Below are 18357 nucleotides of genomic sequence, written 5' to 3' on the forward strand. Positions count from 1 at the left end.
ATGAGATCACAAAATACAGCATTGGCATTTTTGTGGCTGATGCAGAAGTAAGTTTTTCACTCACAAACTGTACTAAGCTGACCACTGAAGCATTTTGGCAGAGAATGCCAGGAAAATACAGGCAGGACTTTTTCCTTCCAGGTGGTGAAATTAACACCATTTAGGTAGTCACATTCAGGCAGTGAGAATTCTTTTCTTAAGATATCTTACTTACATTTAGAAAAATGCAGTGCTTTGTTATAGAGGCTGAATGAGTAGCATCATTCACAGGCAAATATCTCAGCTGTACATTTACCTCCTTTAAGTATCTATTCCGTACTTCCTTTCATACCAGATTTATAGGTTCTCTCGAGACTGTCTAAAGCACCAGCGATGCTGGTGCAGATCCAGATCCAGTTACTTAAATTATTACAGATCACTAAACCAGAACTTTTAAATCCATAGGGTTATCTGTTTCTTGTATAAAAGTTAACCTCCTTCTTTAATAAAATACTGTATTATTTAGTAAAGAAGTAATATGCTACTGCCTTAAATGTACTATTTCTAGAAAACTTCACAGGAAATTATGAAGTGTCAAACTTTGACATACTTGTGATGAAAACCATTTTAAGAGCCAGGTAAGTCTCTTACACAATTAAATGTGTAAGTAAAAGAGTTCCATCACACATGATCCAAATTATGCTAAAGCTGATTCAAAAAATACCTTGAATTACCAAAAATAATTTGCATTCTAAGTAATCATTGGTGTTGGAACCAACTTTATAAAAGCCACTTCAAACAAAAATAACTTACAAACACTATCTGCTCTGGGCTAATTTTTACTAAGAAAACAACATTTGCATAAACATCCAGCACCTGCGGAGTTTCTGTGGGTAGGTGTTTATTATTAAGAGAATTATCTCCCTTCTTGCCTCCCCTAGAAATTCATGTGAACAGAGCTGTCATATCTTCCTTTCTCTCAAAGACTTGTCACTTTGTGCCAGGGACATTCCATGTGATTTTCCAGAAAAAAATGGATGAGTACAGATTAAATTTATACAGGGTCGTTAGACATGGCTCTGCCACACAAAAATAAAGCTTCTCTCTTCCTCTCAGTCATCTTGTACACTAACAATTCACTCTAGAGACGTAAACAGTCAAGGCAGAGGCACCTTCTACAATAGGATTTAACCAGGACCTTCAATTTTAATGTTAAATTCTGCTTGCTGTTGACCTTATTACACTTGAGAATCTACAGGAAAAAGGATTTTTGTTTGAGGATCTGGGTCTTTTTTTTGTGTTTTATTTTAAGTAGCATATGCCCTGAAGCGCTACAGCCTTACCCTACTATGCTGAGAGTGAGGTCCCACTCCAATGCCAGATGGCGATCCAGGGGAAGGAACTGGGGAGGAATTTGGTGAAGAGTGAAGATTCCCTGTTATTAAAATTCTAATGTCATTGTCCATGTCATCGGGGAATGGGAGGTCAAACATGTCGTCTGAAAAGGAAACAAAAGAAAAATGATTTCCAATGTGCTGTACTCATTTTTGTCAAGAAAGTTTTGTAATTTATTACCATTCCCTTTAATTTATTATCATTCCTTTTTTTTTTTTTTACATACTCTTAAGACAGATGAAAGCAGAGATAAACACTTTGCTGTTTAATCCTTATTAGTACCTTTGACTGCAACCGCACAGACTTGAAAGGAAAAGTTGGCAGACATTTATTAAAATCATGAATTTTAACAATGGTCATAGAGTGAATAAAAATTCTGTCATACCAGCCTAATAAAAATCGAAACTGAATTTTGTAACAGAAAAAATGACACCTCTCTGCAGTTAGTCACAGAAATGCATTACCAAAATACTTGAAATACATTAAAAACCCCTATGTATGTTACTCTCAGTAGGTGCTGCTCTTCAGGCTTCTAGTGCTACACACCAGTGCTTTGGCACGTTTGCTCAAAATATTCTGGGAGCAGCCCTGGCAGCTTCAAGGAAATTGCTCACAGAATCAGCACGGGCAGCAAGGCCTGTGCCACACTCACAGGCAATGTACCTTCATGATTATTTCAAATACTGCACCAGGATTTCCTACAACACAGCTTTTAATATTTTACTTTCGTCTCAGCAATTAAATACGGGAGTATTATCATAACTTGCTATTTTAATTTGGTTTATGTTAATATGTGGTAAAGATACAGTGAAAATGTGTGTGCATTCTGTGAGAAGTACATTCCATTACTCAGTCATTTGCAACACAGGTTATGATACCACGAGTGATTTACATGATGGAAAGCGAAGACATTATAAACACCAAGCAAAAAATTCCAAGCATCACAATATGGTTTATAGGGTTTTTTCCTTACCCAGATTTCTCAGCAGGCAAAGACATTTAAACAGTATAATGATATTTAAAGTACATCTGAGGGCACAGAAAGGGACAGTGGGAGCTGTCTGAATTAACTGGATTAATTAGAATTGCAGCCAAATTTATACTAAAACACATGGAGCCCTAAATAAGAGTCATGCATTTTACATTTTATAATAAATAATTTTTTATGATTTTTATAATAAATTATAAATAAATATAAGAATTTACTCTGCAAGAACATGGAAAAGGATGCGTGTGTCTTGAACTAATTTCATCTGAAGTCCTAGTGTTAAAATAGGCAGGTAGTTGTTTTTCTTCATCTTCTGAAGAGAAACAATGGGTTGCAAGAGCAATGAATTAACTTAAGTTTATTAACTTCTGTCCTACAACCTCAGTAAAAAAACAGAACTCATGTCATGCTCTGCTTAGCCTCCAAAGCATAAATGAGATGGCTAATAGCATAGGAAGCAGTTTAATCATTAAGTAGAACAGAGTTAAGAAAATTAAATTTAACACCATTTTGGAAAACGCCAGTTCTTGTACCTGATTCTAATTAGCATCTGAAGCACTAAAGGGCAGGTTAATGCAGGTTAAATATTTGTCAGCACAGCATTCAGTCAGGATTCTGGGGCCTTGAAAGGACAGCTGCTTAAGTATTAAGAGGGGTAACTTCCCTTCTGTGAGGCCCACTGAAATTCCAGGAGGAACAGATCAAAGGAGACTCTTTCCTTAAAAATAGTGTGTCTTTCTTCCTCGCTATACTGTAGCTTCCCTCTTCATAAAATACTTCTATTATAAACTGTTTGTAGTTACTCATGATTTAAATTATTTTACAATCATTTTTAAGGATTTATGGCAAAACAGGAAAATACTTATTTGATATAAAGTATTAACCAGAGTCTCACTGACACAAACTACAGGGTTAAAAACGCTTGAAAAAGCACGCTGCTAACACTAAGAATTCGGGTTGGTCTATTTTGCCTACTTTACAGGGAGATTAAAATTATAAAACAAGCACCTGCTTCCTCACAAACTTTGTACACAACAGGGCATGAAGTGAACCACTACTATAAAAAACAAGTGGGCCTGACCAAGTCCCAGCAACAAGAAAAAGCATCTTATAGTCTGTACCATGATTGGTCCATATCACTTTTGGAATAAACCGGTATGATTATCTGAAACAGACTTCAGAAAAAACACAGTATATTATCCTGTAACTATGAAGTACAGTGTTTTTCTCTTTAAATCAAATTAGGGTGGCGTGGGGGCCGTGGGAGAACACTGGTCCACTCAGGTTTTTTACTGACGACTGGTACAGCGCTGCTGATGTTCTGAACAGGGGACTGAGCACTGGCAAGTATTTCACCTCTTACACCAGACACGTGCTTACTTACCATTAGTAGGGCTGAATCCATCCTCATTGGGGTAATTTGCTGGTGCCACCTGGATAGTAGCAGAGGTTGGGAAAACCAGGATGTGTGTACAGGAGGCATCCTGAGGGGTATTGAGCTGCGATGACTGCAGATTCAGCGCAGTACTCCGGCCAAACACTGATCCCATAGTGACAGCATCTTCCAGAAGAGAAGCAATGGCAGAGACATTAATTTGAATCATCTCCAAAATATATGTTCTGTGTTCAATTAAATTTCTGTGCATCTGATCTGGGTTTGCAAGCTAATACATGTGTTTAAAGGTTCTTATCTTAAAAAGAATAAATTACTGGAAGAGCTTGAAATTAAGATCACAAGTTGTATAGATAATGTTTAACTATGTGAATTCCCATACAATGCTCCACCTTTCCTTTCATTCTGCTACCCCTTAATCAAAGATTTACTTGTTAAATGAGCAAGTTAAATTTATTTTTGACACATACATCTGTATAATTATGAAATATACCCCACTTTGGTTGACATGAAAAAAAGCGTAACTTGCCATCTCTTTTCTCATGTTACAAATTCTCTGCTTTGAAAATTATTCAACTTGGTGAGTAATTTTCAAGCTTGTTTAATTCTGTTCCATGTAGTAATCTTTTATTTCTAGACTTAAAAAAACCAGAGTAGTTTGCAAGGATATGTCACCGCATACATTAAAAAGTACAAGCTTCTGTAATACAACAAATAAGTAAAGGGAACCTCAAAATTAAACTTTATTTCAACTGAACTCCGTGGACTGCTTATAATAGAACTCTCTAAATAACTTAAGCATATGAAAAGGCAAGCAGGTTTATCCTTACTCCTATTTACACAGACTCCTACTCTTTCACACCGTCGCCTCATAGAGTGTCTGCACTCCTCCTTGCATGAGGGCGTCTACATCACATTTCAGCTGATGAGAACTGGCCCACCTGAAAACATGACCTCCCCAAGGAGAAGTCATCTGTACGGCAGTGGCCTACAGTAATCCTTCTCCCTAGGAGCCTACACTCCCAGTGTAGCATCTCTTCATGGCACTTTGGGGAATTCTGCTGGCTTAACCTATTTTCCACCACATTTAGCCACGCTAGTCAAGGTCTTCTTGTTGGACTTGAAAGTCTCCCAAAATTAATGTGCTGGTGTGATAAGTATGATAAAAGTTTCACTGGCACTGAAGTAGTTGGGTAAAATTTACCTGGCATCACAACAAATGACCCCTGTGGCTCCATGGCAACTAAGCAGGCACTGAGGATAGAAGGAGAGTCTGCTGACGAGATGCCGCACATGCGGCACACCTCCTTTAGTTGTTTGCTGATTGTCTGCAGGGAACATTCCCCAAGGAGGATACTCCAGTCTGAAATGAATAAACAACATGATAGAACAGAAGAGTTCTGAAAAAGCCAGCGCTTGCTTGAAAATAGCAAAATACTAGTAACACTTGGCATTTCTTTAACACTGTACTATCCAAGACTGCATCCCCATGTAAAGAAGGTGTATGGTGCTGTGAGCTCGGTATTCGAGCAGTTACTGCAGAGTATTTTATTGTGTGGTAGTTTGTTGGTTTTCCCATGAGCTAACTGCATTACTCTGACAAATCACTGAAGATGATGTGTTTCTCTAAGAATGAGTCTTTCATTCTACCTGTAAAGTAGAGGAGGTATTTCTCTGACGTGAAGCAGGGCAACATATAAGGATTATTCTTTAAGATTTTTTTTTAATGCTTTTTTAGTTACATACAAATCTTTTCCTAAAACGCACTGGTTCTTTTTTCAAAAAGGACATCTGTTTTCATCTAACATGCTGCACAGTTGGAATACTTGAAACATAAGCAGAGATATGAAAATACACTAAATAAAGCAAATTTCAGCAGAGGTGTAGATATACATTCAAGAAACTACGTTTAGTCATTTAAATGACATTATGTGGAAGGGAGGGAGGGAGGGAGTTGCTGATTACATTCTTAATCTGTTTTCCTGCCTTCGTTCCACTTAACTCCCATGTGTGTGATGGATACCAAATTCCCCTACCAGGGCAGGCAACGGCTCTTCTTCCCTGCATGTACTATATGGGAGAAGGCATTTAATTAGTACTTCCCCCCCCCCCCAAAGTATTTCTTTGTGCTTTCAGACTGAATTGTTATTTATTGTGCACTGTTCTAAATTTTTCTTCCAATCTCATGAAATAGAGAATCTCTTACAATAAGCTAATCAGAGGAATTCATGTCTCCTTCAGTTGTTAATGTAAAAGGACAAACACTCATGAAATATCTTTATCCTCCTGTCTAATTTATCTTCATGTTCCAGCTCAGGAGATGGGTGAAGACTGAGCGCACCCTCTCACAATCCTATTTTCTTTCAATTAGTTACCAAACAAAACCTGAATAATGGCCACAGCCAGTAGAAATGGAAGAAAAGATGCTGAATGCCTGTATTTAAATGAGTGTGAGGAGTCACTGCTGAAGTGAAGCCAGGCAGTCTCCACCTATACCAAAAACACTCCAGAGCTCCCTTTAAGTTCCCAAAAGCTGTTAGGAAAGCTAAATCTTGGGAACTTAACACTGATTATCAGTGTTATCAGTGATTATCAGTTAGTTTTGTATACCACAGGAAAAAAAAATCATTTTTTCAGTAACTTTTTTTGCAAGACGTTTTTGATTGCTTATCTTATGTTTAGGTTTAGGAATCAGAACTGAATCCTGTTTCCATTTCTGTGACAGGATAACTATAGTTCAGATCTGTTTCTAACATGTGACGAATTCCATGACTTCCACTTGGAAGTACAGTGTGCAAATACTAGTGAATCTACACAACATCCACAAGACATGAGGGGGTAACGTCAAACCCAGTGTACAAACAAGCAAATTGTTTATGGAAACCAATACAAGAATTCAGTGCCAGGGCAGGATTATCACTCTCAATTTTCTAGTTTTAAAGGTTCATGATCAATTCTGTAAGTCATTCTGCCTTGCACACTGAGGCCACATCTTCACTCCAAAGCCACAGCGACAGCACTGACACTTCATACCTTTTAACTCCCCGTGGCCCAGGCGGCCGAGCCGCCCGATGACAACTCTCCAAGGCAGTGATGTCATCTGTACAATACCAATGCACCATTCCCACAGCTTCTGCAGACCAATTTTACGTGCAGACAACTTGCTCCTCCTTGACCTGGAGGTTAAGGAACAACAGAAAAAAAAAAAAAAAAGTAAGAGAATTGAGGACAACATTCAGATTTCTAGTCTATATAATTATTTCACTGCTTACCCTCTGTAGTTCTTACAGTTCTGTGGAGTACCTTAACTTAACTTTTACTAATAAGAAGCAGAAAAAGTATGTGTCTGCTTTCAGTACTATTATTGCAGTGACGTGCAAGAGGTGTCAGTATGCTGAGCAACATACCAGTTGTTCTTGAAGACAAGATTTGTAGGTAGCATTTGTAGAGCAGGTGTAACAGTTTTTTTCCTCTGCAGTTTATAAGTTATAAAAATGGCAACTGAATTGTTTTCACTGTAACATTATCATGATCACATCAGCAGGAAATATGATTAGAAGGAATGTGCAAGAAGCTGATGGAAGTGAGAGATGACAACTATAGACCTAGATATAATGTAAAAAGAAAAGGTTTCTACCTGTTTGGTAAATCAATATTAACTATGCAGGTTTCCAGCAATTCACCATGAAGGTCAGTGCAGGATGCCAGAAGCCAACGCTGATCATGAGACAAACAGTATCCAACAAAAAGCACGTTGTATTTCTGACTGGCCTCTCCAAATGTTTCTCCCAGCTCTGTCTGTTTGTCTTTGATGGGTGCCAATATGAAAGGAGGCGAGTACAGCTGGATTGGGCTGGGCCTCTGCAATAAAGTCAACATAATCATCATCAGATCTATCAGAAACTGTTTAATGCAAGAAATGCACAAACAGATTGGCAGCGAGTACAGAAAAATATGAGTTTGAAACAATAAATAAATTCAAGGCACTCACAGTCAGGAGAGATACTGGGAAAAGGGTGGTTATAGACAATTCATTTCTGCTAGTTAAAACTGATGCACTTCAGACCTTATCTAAAGATTTCTTTTTACATACAGGGAAACTAAGGTATGAAACAGTCTTTGGACAGGGTGATACCAGTCTCTGAAACAGTCCTGTTCAAATTCTGCATATCCTTTTGCTAAAATTGATGCCATCTGCTCACCTCTGCCCATTCACATACTGCCTACAGAACAACGGGCAGCACGATCTGATGTGAGGTAGCAGGGACTTAACTCAGAAACTGCTCAGGTAGAGCTCAGACTTCACGTACAGTTTTCTACCAAGACATTAGGTATAACAGACTTTCGTGAACACCAGGCATGATGTCAGGAATTCTTTAAATCTTACAGCTCGCAGTTTAATACAGAAATCCTTTAGTTTTCAAATCAGAATTGAACTAATTCATCAGATGTGCTGTACATGTGATAATGCTGCTCTTTAAGAAACAAACTACCCTTCCGAAAACCAACCTGTAACAGGTTATAAGAAATCAAGGCCATTTAATGATAAGCAGATGCAAATTAGTATTATAAATAATATATGGACAGTCCTGCAGAGCCTGACAGTAGTAAGGTATTAAATCCATCTTCTTTTTTTTTTTTTTTTTTTTTTAAATTGTCATAAAATCACAGGAGGCTGGGACTGGAAGGGACCTCTGATCATCTAGTCCAATCCTCCTGCTTAAATGGTCAATTAAAGCAGGTTGCTCAGGACTCACTGGACATATCAGAGATACTGGATGCTATCTCCAAGGATGGAGATGCTCAGCCTGCCTGGGCAACTGTTCCAGTGTACAATCACCCCTACAGTAAAAAAGTTTTCTTGTGTTTTTTCATTTATTCAGTATTTCTTGTATTTCAATTTGTGCCCACTGCTTCTCGTCCCATCACTAGATACCACTGAGAAGAGCCTGGCTCCATCTTCTTTACTCCCTCCCATCAGGTATTTGTACAGGTTTATCAGAGCCCTCCTGGCTAGATAACTGCAGCGCTCTCAGCATCTCTGCAGCTGGCAGATGCCCCCATCCCTTAAGCATCTTTGTGGCCCTTTGCTGCATTTGCTCATGTGTCCATGTTTCTTGTACTGAGGAGCCCAGAACCAGACACAGACACTGTCCAACAGGACCTCCAGGTCGCCTCTGGCAAAGCTGCTTTCCAGATGGTTGGCCCCAAACCCATCTTTGCTTTATAACTCCTCTCTAAAGAAAAAACACGATGGGCCTGGCCACACTTGCTCAGTAATTTAGAAATTGTCAGGGTTTTTTCTTAATTTTTCAGGCAAAGTTTGGAAGTCTGCAGTGCAGACCGATAGTAAACACATGTAAAATGGAAAAAGTAGAGATCTGATTAATTAAGTATGCTAAATGCAAGCTGCTCAAGAAAACATTTGCCCCTTTTTTAGTGTCTTTCATCTCTTCAGGAAATTAAATGTGAAATGCAAAGTGTAAGTTAATCAGCTTAGAGGAAAAGTAAGTTGCAATGTTTTCTTAGAGACATTAAGGGGTATCCTATTTCTGCTTATGTCACTTTCTAAAAGTGTTCTGCCCTGGCAACAGCGCAGGAGCATTAATTAAAGGGAGGGAGATGCTTGCAGGGGTCTTGCAAGTTTATTGCTCATCCCCTCACACCTAAAGAGCTTGAAGCATGACTGCTGCAACATCCATCCTGCTGAAGAGAGGCCTTTCTGAGGAGAGGATGTGGAGAGGAGACACCTGGGGTGATACCGCTTTTAAAGATTTTCAGTGAGAGCTTATGGTTTTACGTGAGTAATGAAACGTTGGGTTTATGATGATTTTGAAACTAGGTTTTTAAAGCCTAACAAGCATGTCTTTATCCCAAAGTAAGTGTTTGTTTAGTTGGTCCACTAAATCTAAATAAAACAGTCATCATTACCTTTCAAAGAATGAAAAGCATTCAGAGAAAGGAGGATGGATCATTCTTCTTTTGAAATCCCTAAAATTCCAGAAACAGGGCTTGAATATTTACAGTTTAAAAAACAGATGAAAGATAAGACCACTGAAATAGGGGGATTTCTCCACACCTCAGGGAATTAATATAATATCTGTAATTAGGCACACAAGCTTATTTAATATATATGCATATATACGTATATGAATAAATGTTGGACATAAACACTTTCTTGTAGGAGTGCTATAGACTAAAATTACAAAATGTCTCAGAATCCCAAGTAACAGCAAACATTTTCTCTTCTTTCATACTGATCACACCTTTTACTTTGACTCAAAACCAGAAGCATAAAATGTTTTGAAAGCAAGCAGTCTGACATTTTTCTTACTATTTTCTATTTAGTAGTAGCTTACCTTTTCCCTTTATATTATCATTGTCTTCTATACCTTCAAAAAATACTCCTAAAAGTATTTTTTCTACTCTTTTTTTGATATTTGAGAGAAGCGATTACAGTTTATTAACAGACTTTCATTTTCTTGACACCAATACTAACCTCAGGATTTTTGAGGGTCATCTCAATGCTGGCAGCTGGCCCAAAGCCTGTGAGAGACTTGATGTGAATCTGTGTGGGCAGCGGCCTCCTGCACTGGCAGTACACCGAAAACGCCAACGACTTCAAGTGCTGAATGTAGAAAACCTGTTCATCCTTCATTGTCTGCAGCATGTACTGGCAAGGCACAATCTAGATAATTCATATAAACAATAAAACGTGATTGAAAGTCTTCAAAGAGCTGTTCATTAGTATCAAACCAGATTCACCTGTTCGTTAGTCATTTAACAACCGTGACACTGTGGATGTTGTATTCAGTGTCTGCAGGCTCCTGTCAGGGCTGCTGCCCCCCTTCTGCAGGAACGGCTGCGACATTCAGTGACTGGAACAAAAACTGCTGTTTCCATCACAGTGATACGTTTAAGGTTGCAAACCCTCAGAAAGCTAAGCCTCCTACTGTCCAATATAATATCCCCAAATGGGGAACAATAACTCAGCAGCACTATCATACACCAGTAACAGCTGACAAACAGCTCACTAGAAACTGGGAATGAACTTTGGTGTCTGATGTCAACATCATTGACTGAGAAACCCAATCAACTACACAAAAGGAACAGATTATTCTCCCCAGTCAAGTCTTCTTTTTCTGAAGTCCACTTTCTCATTCATACTGCAATTTGGAAAGGGCACATAATTAATTACACGTTTAACACACCTCAAACGTGGTGTTAGAAGTAACTACTAGTGGCTTTTCAAAGCAATACCCTAAAACTTGGGGGTAGTTTTCATTTTAATTTTTTAAATCCTCAGTCCAAAACCAAACACCCCGTATTCAAACACCTTTAATTTTTTAAAAACTGTTTTTCTGATGAACATCTTCATCTGCAGGTTGCCTTTACTATATAATTTCGATATTCTGAAATTTGTGTTTAGGCAGGTTTGGTTCCACAGTTTGTGGTCAGAATTAGTATTTGTTTGCTGGCCATGGGGGCATCAGCACATTCCTAAAGATGATTGTAGAGAGCAGAATTAAGATTCTATTATAATGATTTATGTGGTTGTTTCTCCTTTTCAATTTAGTAAACAGCAATCTTACGCTGCTGTTCAGTTTTATTGGTTTCAGAAAGTAATGTGAAGCAGGACACTTAAATTTACATGCTCAACCAGCAAGAAACAGAACTGCAATAAGATTTGAGTTTGGAGGTTAAGACCCATCTGCACAACAAGAACAGGAAGGAGAAATGGCACAACATTCCTTCAGAAGTAAACCAAGCATAACAAAAATAATGTTTTCATTCAGTTCAAATCCTTTTTAAAATCAGAATTAAATCCCTGTAAACTCATTCTTTTTAATGTATTCTTGAAAAGTACAATGTCCTACAGGTGGCTGTGGAAATGTCTTTTGAACAGTGAGATCTTTGGAGTAGAAACTGTCAATACAAAATATTTATGTTTTATCTAACACTATGAGACCCAAGCAGATTCTTTTAACAAATATTTTCAGTAGCAATAAAACTTAAGTATCACAAAACTTCTACTACTCTATGGTTCTTGCTTGAGCCATTGGATCTTTGGTAGCTTATTTTACTAGATGTGACTGGGTGCTTTTAAAAGACAACCTCTTTATCCAAGGATTTCAGAAGCTGGGCTTTTCCAGTCTATATATGAATTGTAATAGATCTGTAAACATTTGGGTTTGATTTATTTTGAAATAATTGTATATTTGTGTCTACTGTGGTACAGCCGTGAGGATATTGTGCTGGTAACTATATCACGTTACCCTTTACTTAAAGAGAAAACTGTCTACTGCTTTGACTTAAACTGGAAAAATGCCACGTATTTTGAGAAACAAATGGTAAGTGCCCAGAAAATAAAGAGTACTTAGAAAGTGTTGGTAAGTCTGTTAGTTGTCTTACACAGACTAGGATACAATTTCAATATACAGTTTACATGTTCTTGTATTTCAGACATTGTGGTATCAGGGGCTATTTTATTTTTAGTATCTTTGGGTCTGAATCAATTAAATTGCCCAGAGTCTACCACAGTATGAAGGTGTCAATCTGATTTTCAGTTCATCCCCAAGCCTGAAATATATTGGTGACAGCTTCCCCCATCCTTTCAGGGAACGATGAGGTCAAGATTACCAAAAATGACAAATGTTTTCCATGCCCAATAACTTCCAATTCTTTTTTTATAATTTAGATTAAAATACTTTTAAGCCAAGTTGAGCATACATGAATAAGGTATACAGAAATCCTTCACAAGTTGCTTCTTGCATGTGTTGCACACGTACACGCACAGCTTGCAATCTCTGGCCTCCCATTCTCCCCCCATTTATTTAGACTGAGCCACTGTGAAAGAAGAGGCATGGCAAAATGCAGGCAGTCTGGGCAATAGGCCAAGCTCTGCTTCTGACTACACAAATTCAATTCTTAAGTAATTCCATAGTAAGTAACTATTATTATATGCCAAGTTACATGGTAAATTATTTTTAAGAAGCAGATAATAACAACACAATAGTTAAATTATGCATTAAATGTCTGGTTTCACATACTTCTTTTGGATTAAACAGTATAAATCAAGAGAATATAAAAAGCAAACAACTCAATATGCAAAGTAATCAAAGAAGCAACTGGACATTTTTGGCAGTGGCAACCCAAGTTGCAACTTAAATAATTGAAATCCCTCTTCAGTAAGCATCTAGTGTGTATGATTGCTAGAACCATGCACCGGATCTGATGTAAGGATATGTGGCTGCCTTAAATTAATTTCCTCATCAAAACAAAAGTGCTTTTTTAATATATGGACTTGTCCTGTCAACCAAATACTTTGTAAATGTCACCTAAATTTCATGTATTATCTTCAGTTTTGTATCTTCTAGTATAGCGTACGTATCAAAAGTGTGACAGAATGACTCTCCAGTGTGAAGATAGAGAGGAAGGTGGAATTACCTGGAGAATGAAAGAATTCCTCATATTCTCTGGCAAGTTATCCAACATTTCTGTGTAGCATCTCATCAAACTTAACAGCCAAAAGTTGGTTGAGGCAGATTCTTCATCTGCAGTGTAGGTAAAAGGATCCACCATGTAGATGACAACTGCTGGAGGGTAGGCATTGCTGTCCGCAGACTCGGGTTCAGTGGGAATCCCTATTCTCTCCCTCTCTGTAACACTAGACACATACACGTTGTTAAGTTCAAAGGCATGTTACAACTGTTATTTACTATTTTTCTGTAAAGGTGTTCAAGGCTGAAGCAGGAGGAAAAAGAGGAGTACTAAGTGATTATGTTCAGAAGCAAAGCTAAAAAACATGACAACAGTGATTGAGGAGAGATGACTTTCACTCACAGCAGTTCTTAATCCAAAATACTTGTTATTAATGATGCACTAAAGATACTTACCATGAAGTCTAACATAATCTCATCTAATGCAGTAAGAATATATTATGTCTGAAGAATATGGAAAAGTTGACTAATACTAGCTCTGTGAGTTTTCTTTTTATGTATGTGCATGCCTGGTTTTTGGTGCTGTTTAGGGTTTTCTTTTGGGAGAGGTGGAAGGGGGAGAGACGAATTGAGAACTGAGGGAAAGTGCCAAAGTAATATGGAGACTGAAGTCTTCTGTTCAGTTACAGGAAAGGTTCCACTGGTAATGGAAGGAGCAACTGAACATTTTTTACTTGGTAAAACACCCCTCCATGCCTCAACCATGAATAGGAGGCTCAACATCTGTAAGTGATAAAAAGCAGCTCAGACTTACTTGGTCAGAAACCATGCTGCAGTTGATCAAATGGTATTTTGCACAGATCCAGTGAACAGATGTCTTAAGGATAACCCGAACTACAACAGGATGTGGGCTTTTCACTTAAGATACAGGAACTCCATAACATATATCATGACTGTTAGTAATATGCATTATTATGAGAGTAATGAAAAACATGTTCACTCAGGAAGTTACTTACATAAGATGTTAAAAAACCTTTGCCTGATTTTTATGTTTGATGGATGACTATTTATAATGAAGTCTTTAAAAAAGTTGTGCTGCTAAAATTTATTTTAAAGTAACAGCAGTATAATCCCGTTTCCTGACCTCACAGTATACCTGCTTGCAAAACAACCCTTGCAATGCAAGCAAATTAGGAAAAAAAATCCATGGACTGCATTTTGTATCTGTTAATATTACAGGTGTGCTGGAGTCGCCCACGAGTGTGCCACAGGACCTGAGAGACACCCTGTGTTTTTCTTGTACTGTGAATGCAGGCCAGCTGGGGTATCCTGAGCATCTCAAACGAACTACAACACCCACGATCATGCAGTTGAATCAAGCTTTGTTCTTGTCATGAAAAAGGGGAGGTTGGTTTTTTTCAACTCCCCTTTATCAGTAACTGCTGCGAACAAATAAAAACGGGCCCTGCTCCACTTACAAGTGGTCAAGTAGCACTGCATACGTCAGAGGGCCCTCTCCTTTCAAGGATTTACATAAGGCTTAAAGGTTACGAGTTGTATGAAAGCAGGAGAACAGTGGATTTAATTAGAAGTAGCTTGAAATATTTGAGCACTTCAGTAACTTACCCTTCCTGTCCTTCTTGTTGCTGTTGTGGTAAGTTTTGACCTGACTCTGTGTCTCCTCCAGGACCTGCACTTCCTTGCGAGCGGTCTGCTGTGTTTCCCCCAGTGCTGGTGTTTTGCCCTGAACCAATGTTCCCACTAAACCCTGGAGTAGAGGTAGTGGCCATCTGGTTGACGCCGGGTGTTGCAGAAGACGCCGACAGTTGTGGCACAGAGGATCCGGAGGATGAACTACTTCCTGCTGGAAGGCTACTGGTCCCACCACCGGGTGTGGAGTTAAAAGAATTGCCTGTTGGTGGTGCCCCGGCAGCCGAAAGACATGTTGGATTTGAGGGTACAGGTCCAGTGTTCCCAGGTACTGTTTGTGGCTGGCTTGCTGGCGCTGGGGTTTGGTACTTAGGTGGTAGCAACAGGCTGCTGTCAAGCTGCAGAGTGGCTAAGTAAGGTGCTGAAATAGCAAATAAAGAGGAAAGGAGATTAATGACAGTCTCTCAGATCAAAGTGAACTGCACTAACCATAAAGTCATACAATATTTGCTGCATTATTGGAATATTCTAGGAGTATACAAATGCTAAGTGAATACAATCTCCATTGTAAACATTTACTTTGGAATCCATTCTTCAGGATTTCAGTTCTAACTGATATGAATCAAATGACTTTAAGAACAGGACTGACTTTGGGGAGCTTTGTGAATCGAAGTTGGGACTGACATGTCATTACCTCTGGCTAGGTTGTGTTGTGATAACAGCTTTATATAGTGTTCAGCTTTGCAGTCTACTACAGGTTATCTTTGTCAGACTGAAAATCTAAAAAGTCCTTTTTACCTGAGCTACAATAATGGCAAACTTTAATATAGTTATTTCTGCTACTCAGTATCAGAAAAAGAGATATCACAGTGATTATTTTTAAGTAATAAATGAACTAAAAAGAAGGAAATTAATATTTATTAGTTATTTACTCTTAGAGGTGGAAAATCACCAGCAGGGAAAGTTTCCAACACTGTCCCTGCCAGATGCCTCGGGTGTGAATTGAAGAGCCCAGTTCCTCAACAGGCTGTGCACATTCTGCCTTGTAAGCCTGGGGTATTCATGTTAAGTAGTGTTGCAATAATTCCTCCCTCCCAGTTACGTGGTAAATTAAAATTAAAAGCAGACTGAATGAGGCAACAGGGTCATAGATGTGTCCTAGCCTGTTCTGCCTGTTCCTCAAAGGATGGGGCGAGCATTCAGCAGTCTGTAGAATTGCCCAGCTAACTCTGATACGTTTGCTTAAACTTTTTTCCAAGACCAGATCACCAGTCCTCAAAGTAAGCAGACTTAAGAGTTGTCATGCCTTTTTCAGAGCAAAGGGAGCAAGCACTTTTCAAGAAACCACTTAAAAGTTCCTAGCTATTTTTAAACAACAACAACAAAAAATAGTTTGCACGTTTCAGCTCAGGCAAGGACCATTTACATGGCTGGTGTTCTGTGATCACTGCCTGTCTTGCTGACCAGCACTGTCTCAGCAAATGTATTTCCAGTGACATTCTGGATGGGTCTGTGTCTTGTGCTAAGATCCCACTTCTCAGTCATACACACAATACATGTTTTGTTGCCTCTGGAACGGAACAACCGTGTCTCTCCCCAGGTGAAATCTGGGAGCAATGTTAGATGAGTCCAGGGACTCATCCAGGGTCAGGCAGGACCAGTCTTCTGATACTACCCCAAATTTTATACTCTTCCATACTCTCAGATTCTACACTCCTTCATGAAACAAGCACACCTGACATTACGAAAGAACAAATATGGCAGGTTGCCATAACAAAACAAACCAAACAAAAAAAAAAGACAGACTAATCTTTTAAAATGCGTCACTGTTTCAGGATGGAAATAAGCCTACATGAGTTCCAGAGGAGACCATGCCTTCAGGAAAATGTGGTTCCAAGTATCCACACCCAGTAGATGGAGGCCCCAGTCATCAAGATACTGTTACTTTCTCTTTTTCACCTGTGTTAACTCATTCTTCCTTTGCAGAGTTTTAGTGAACTTGCCTCTTACGTAAATAAATGTTATTCTTGCAGGCACCATGCACACCATTCTGTCACACTGGTGCGATGATACATATCAGAAGCATATAAACCACACCAGTTTATACGTTCAACCTTGTGTGGATCATCTTTGAGACATAAAAGCATCTTATACCAAACTGACTTTTCTTAAAGAATCTCTGACATGATCATCAGACTGATAAACAACAAGAAAACTTTCTAAAGTAGGCAAATTTAACATGGACGGATTAAGAAACTAAGATAAAGCCTCATAATACCTTTTTTAGTTTTAAACAGATCATAATCTGTCCCTTAAGAAAAAGCCTCGTGTTTTCACCTACTGCAAATAACCTCTGAAATACCTACAGAAAACGAAAGAGCCTGCTAGCGCCACGCTAGACTTACCTAGGTGATGCCGGCAAACTTGCGCGTAAAGTTTGAGTCTGGAATGATTGTCGCACTCCTCGGTGCCCCAGGGCTGGTTAAACCATTCGCTCACCAGCTCATCCGTCAGCTTTTGTGCCACAGTCTTCCCCACCCGCATAATCCCATCACGTAACACTTTGCAGATTGGTTTGTGCTGGCCAAGTCTACACATCTGGTGAGGAGAGAAGAAATGCTTGTAACTAGATGCCAAGCACCTGAACAAGTTATGCAGACTGGTTTGTAGAGTAAACCTTTTATTACCAGCACACATCTGGCGGCTTCTTAATAAATATAAAACCAAAAGGCTACCTTCATCTGTTGACTTGAATTGCACTTACAGCAAAACTAAGGTTACAAGGTAATCACATATTCAGTAGTATGCAATGTGCGTGCTAAAAAGAGGAAATGGTTTTATCTCCAGCCCAGCAATTACAAGCAAGCAACAATTTCTTTGATCTACTCCTCGTTCTTTAGGTTTGGTTGGGCCTTCGTGCAACTGTATTAATCCTAGTGTTAGATCCTCTGTAAAGTAAGAGAATGTGTATGGGAAAGAACAGAGGACAACAAATACCTGAAATGCACAGAGAATCAGTGTAACTCAATTAGTATTCTTGGACTCTGAAAGTGCAGAAAGTCCTCAAAATTAAATAAATTCTTATTCAAATAATTGTTACTTTACAAAACACGGATTTCTCCCAATGAACATGCAGCAGAGCAGAAACAACACTTAAGAAGAAATAATTCAGAGTGGTTCCTCTTTCCTACCTCGTATACAGCACTCAAGTCCCTGAAGAAAGTTTTGGCTCCATCGAGCAAGGCCTCATTTTCTGGACACACCACGATGTAGGCGACATCCCGATGGCCCCCATATGGGTCTAGCAACAGCCTCTCCCAGAACGGCAAGGAGAATGGAGAGATTGTCAGGAAGTCCTTGTCATAACCCACTAGTAAAGTTGGGATCGGAAGAGGCTCAGGAGATTCCTCAGAGCCTTCAAAGAGAAAAAAAGAAAGAAAAAATGTTAAAATAACTGATTTAACTGCAGTGGGTTCTCTGATGTACCAGGAAGTGGGTTCTTTTACAGGAAT

At 38.8% G+C, this 18357-nt stretch overlaps 1 protein-coding gene across 2 annotated transcripts in view; it reads right to left on the reverse strand.

Annotated features, from left to right (window-relative positions):
- The window catches only part of MED13L (mediator complex subunit 13L), a 201650-nt gene that overhangs the window by 8497 nt on the left and 174796 nt on the right, over positions 1-18357 (reverse strand). For both annotated transcript variants that reach the window (XM_074844601.1, XM_074844600.1), the window contains 10 exons: positions 18037-18260; positions 17251-17443; positions 14822-15266; positions 13203-13422; positions 10255-10443; positions 7393-7616; positions 6789-6931; positions 4960-5118; positions 3747-3923; positions 1323-1477 (listed from right to left, as the gene is read on the reverse strand). In XM_074844601.1, the coding sequence (XP_074700702.1) occupies positions 1323-1477; positions 3747-3923; positions 4960-5118; positions 6789-6931; positions 7393-7616; positions 10255-10443; positions 13203-13422; positions 14822-15266; positions 17251-17443; positions 18037-18260 (2129 nt within the window). The remainder of the gene's footprint in view (positions 1-1322; positions 1478-3746; positions 3924-4959; positions 5119-6788; positions 6932-7392; positions 7617-10254; positions 10444-13202; positions 13423-14821; positions 15267-17250; positions 17444-18036; positions 18261-18357) is intronic.

This window comes from Strix aluco, chromosome 18 (assembly GCF_031877795.1).
Source record: "Strix aluco isolate bStrAlu1 chromosome 18, bStrAlu1.hap1, whole genome shotgun sequence".
NCBI lineage: Eukaryota > Metazoa > Chordata > Aves > Strigiformes > Strigidae > Strix > Strix aluco.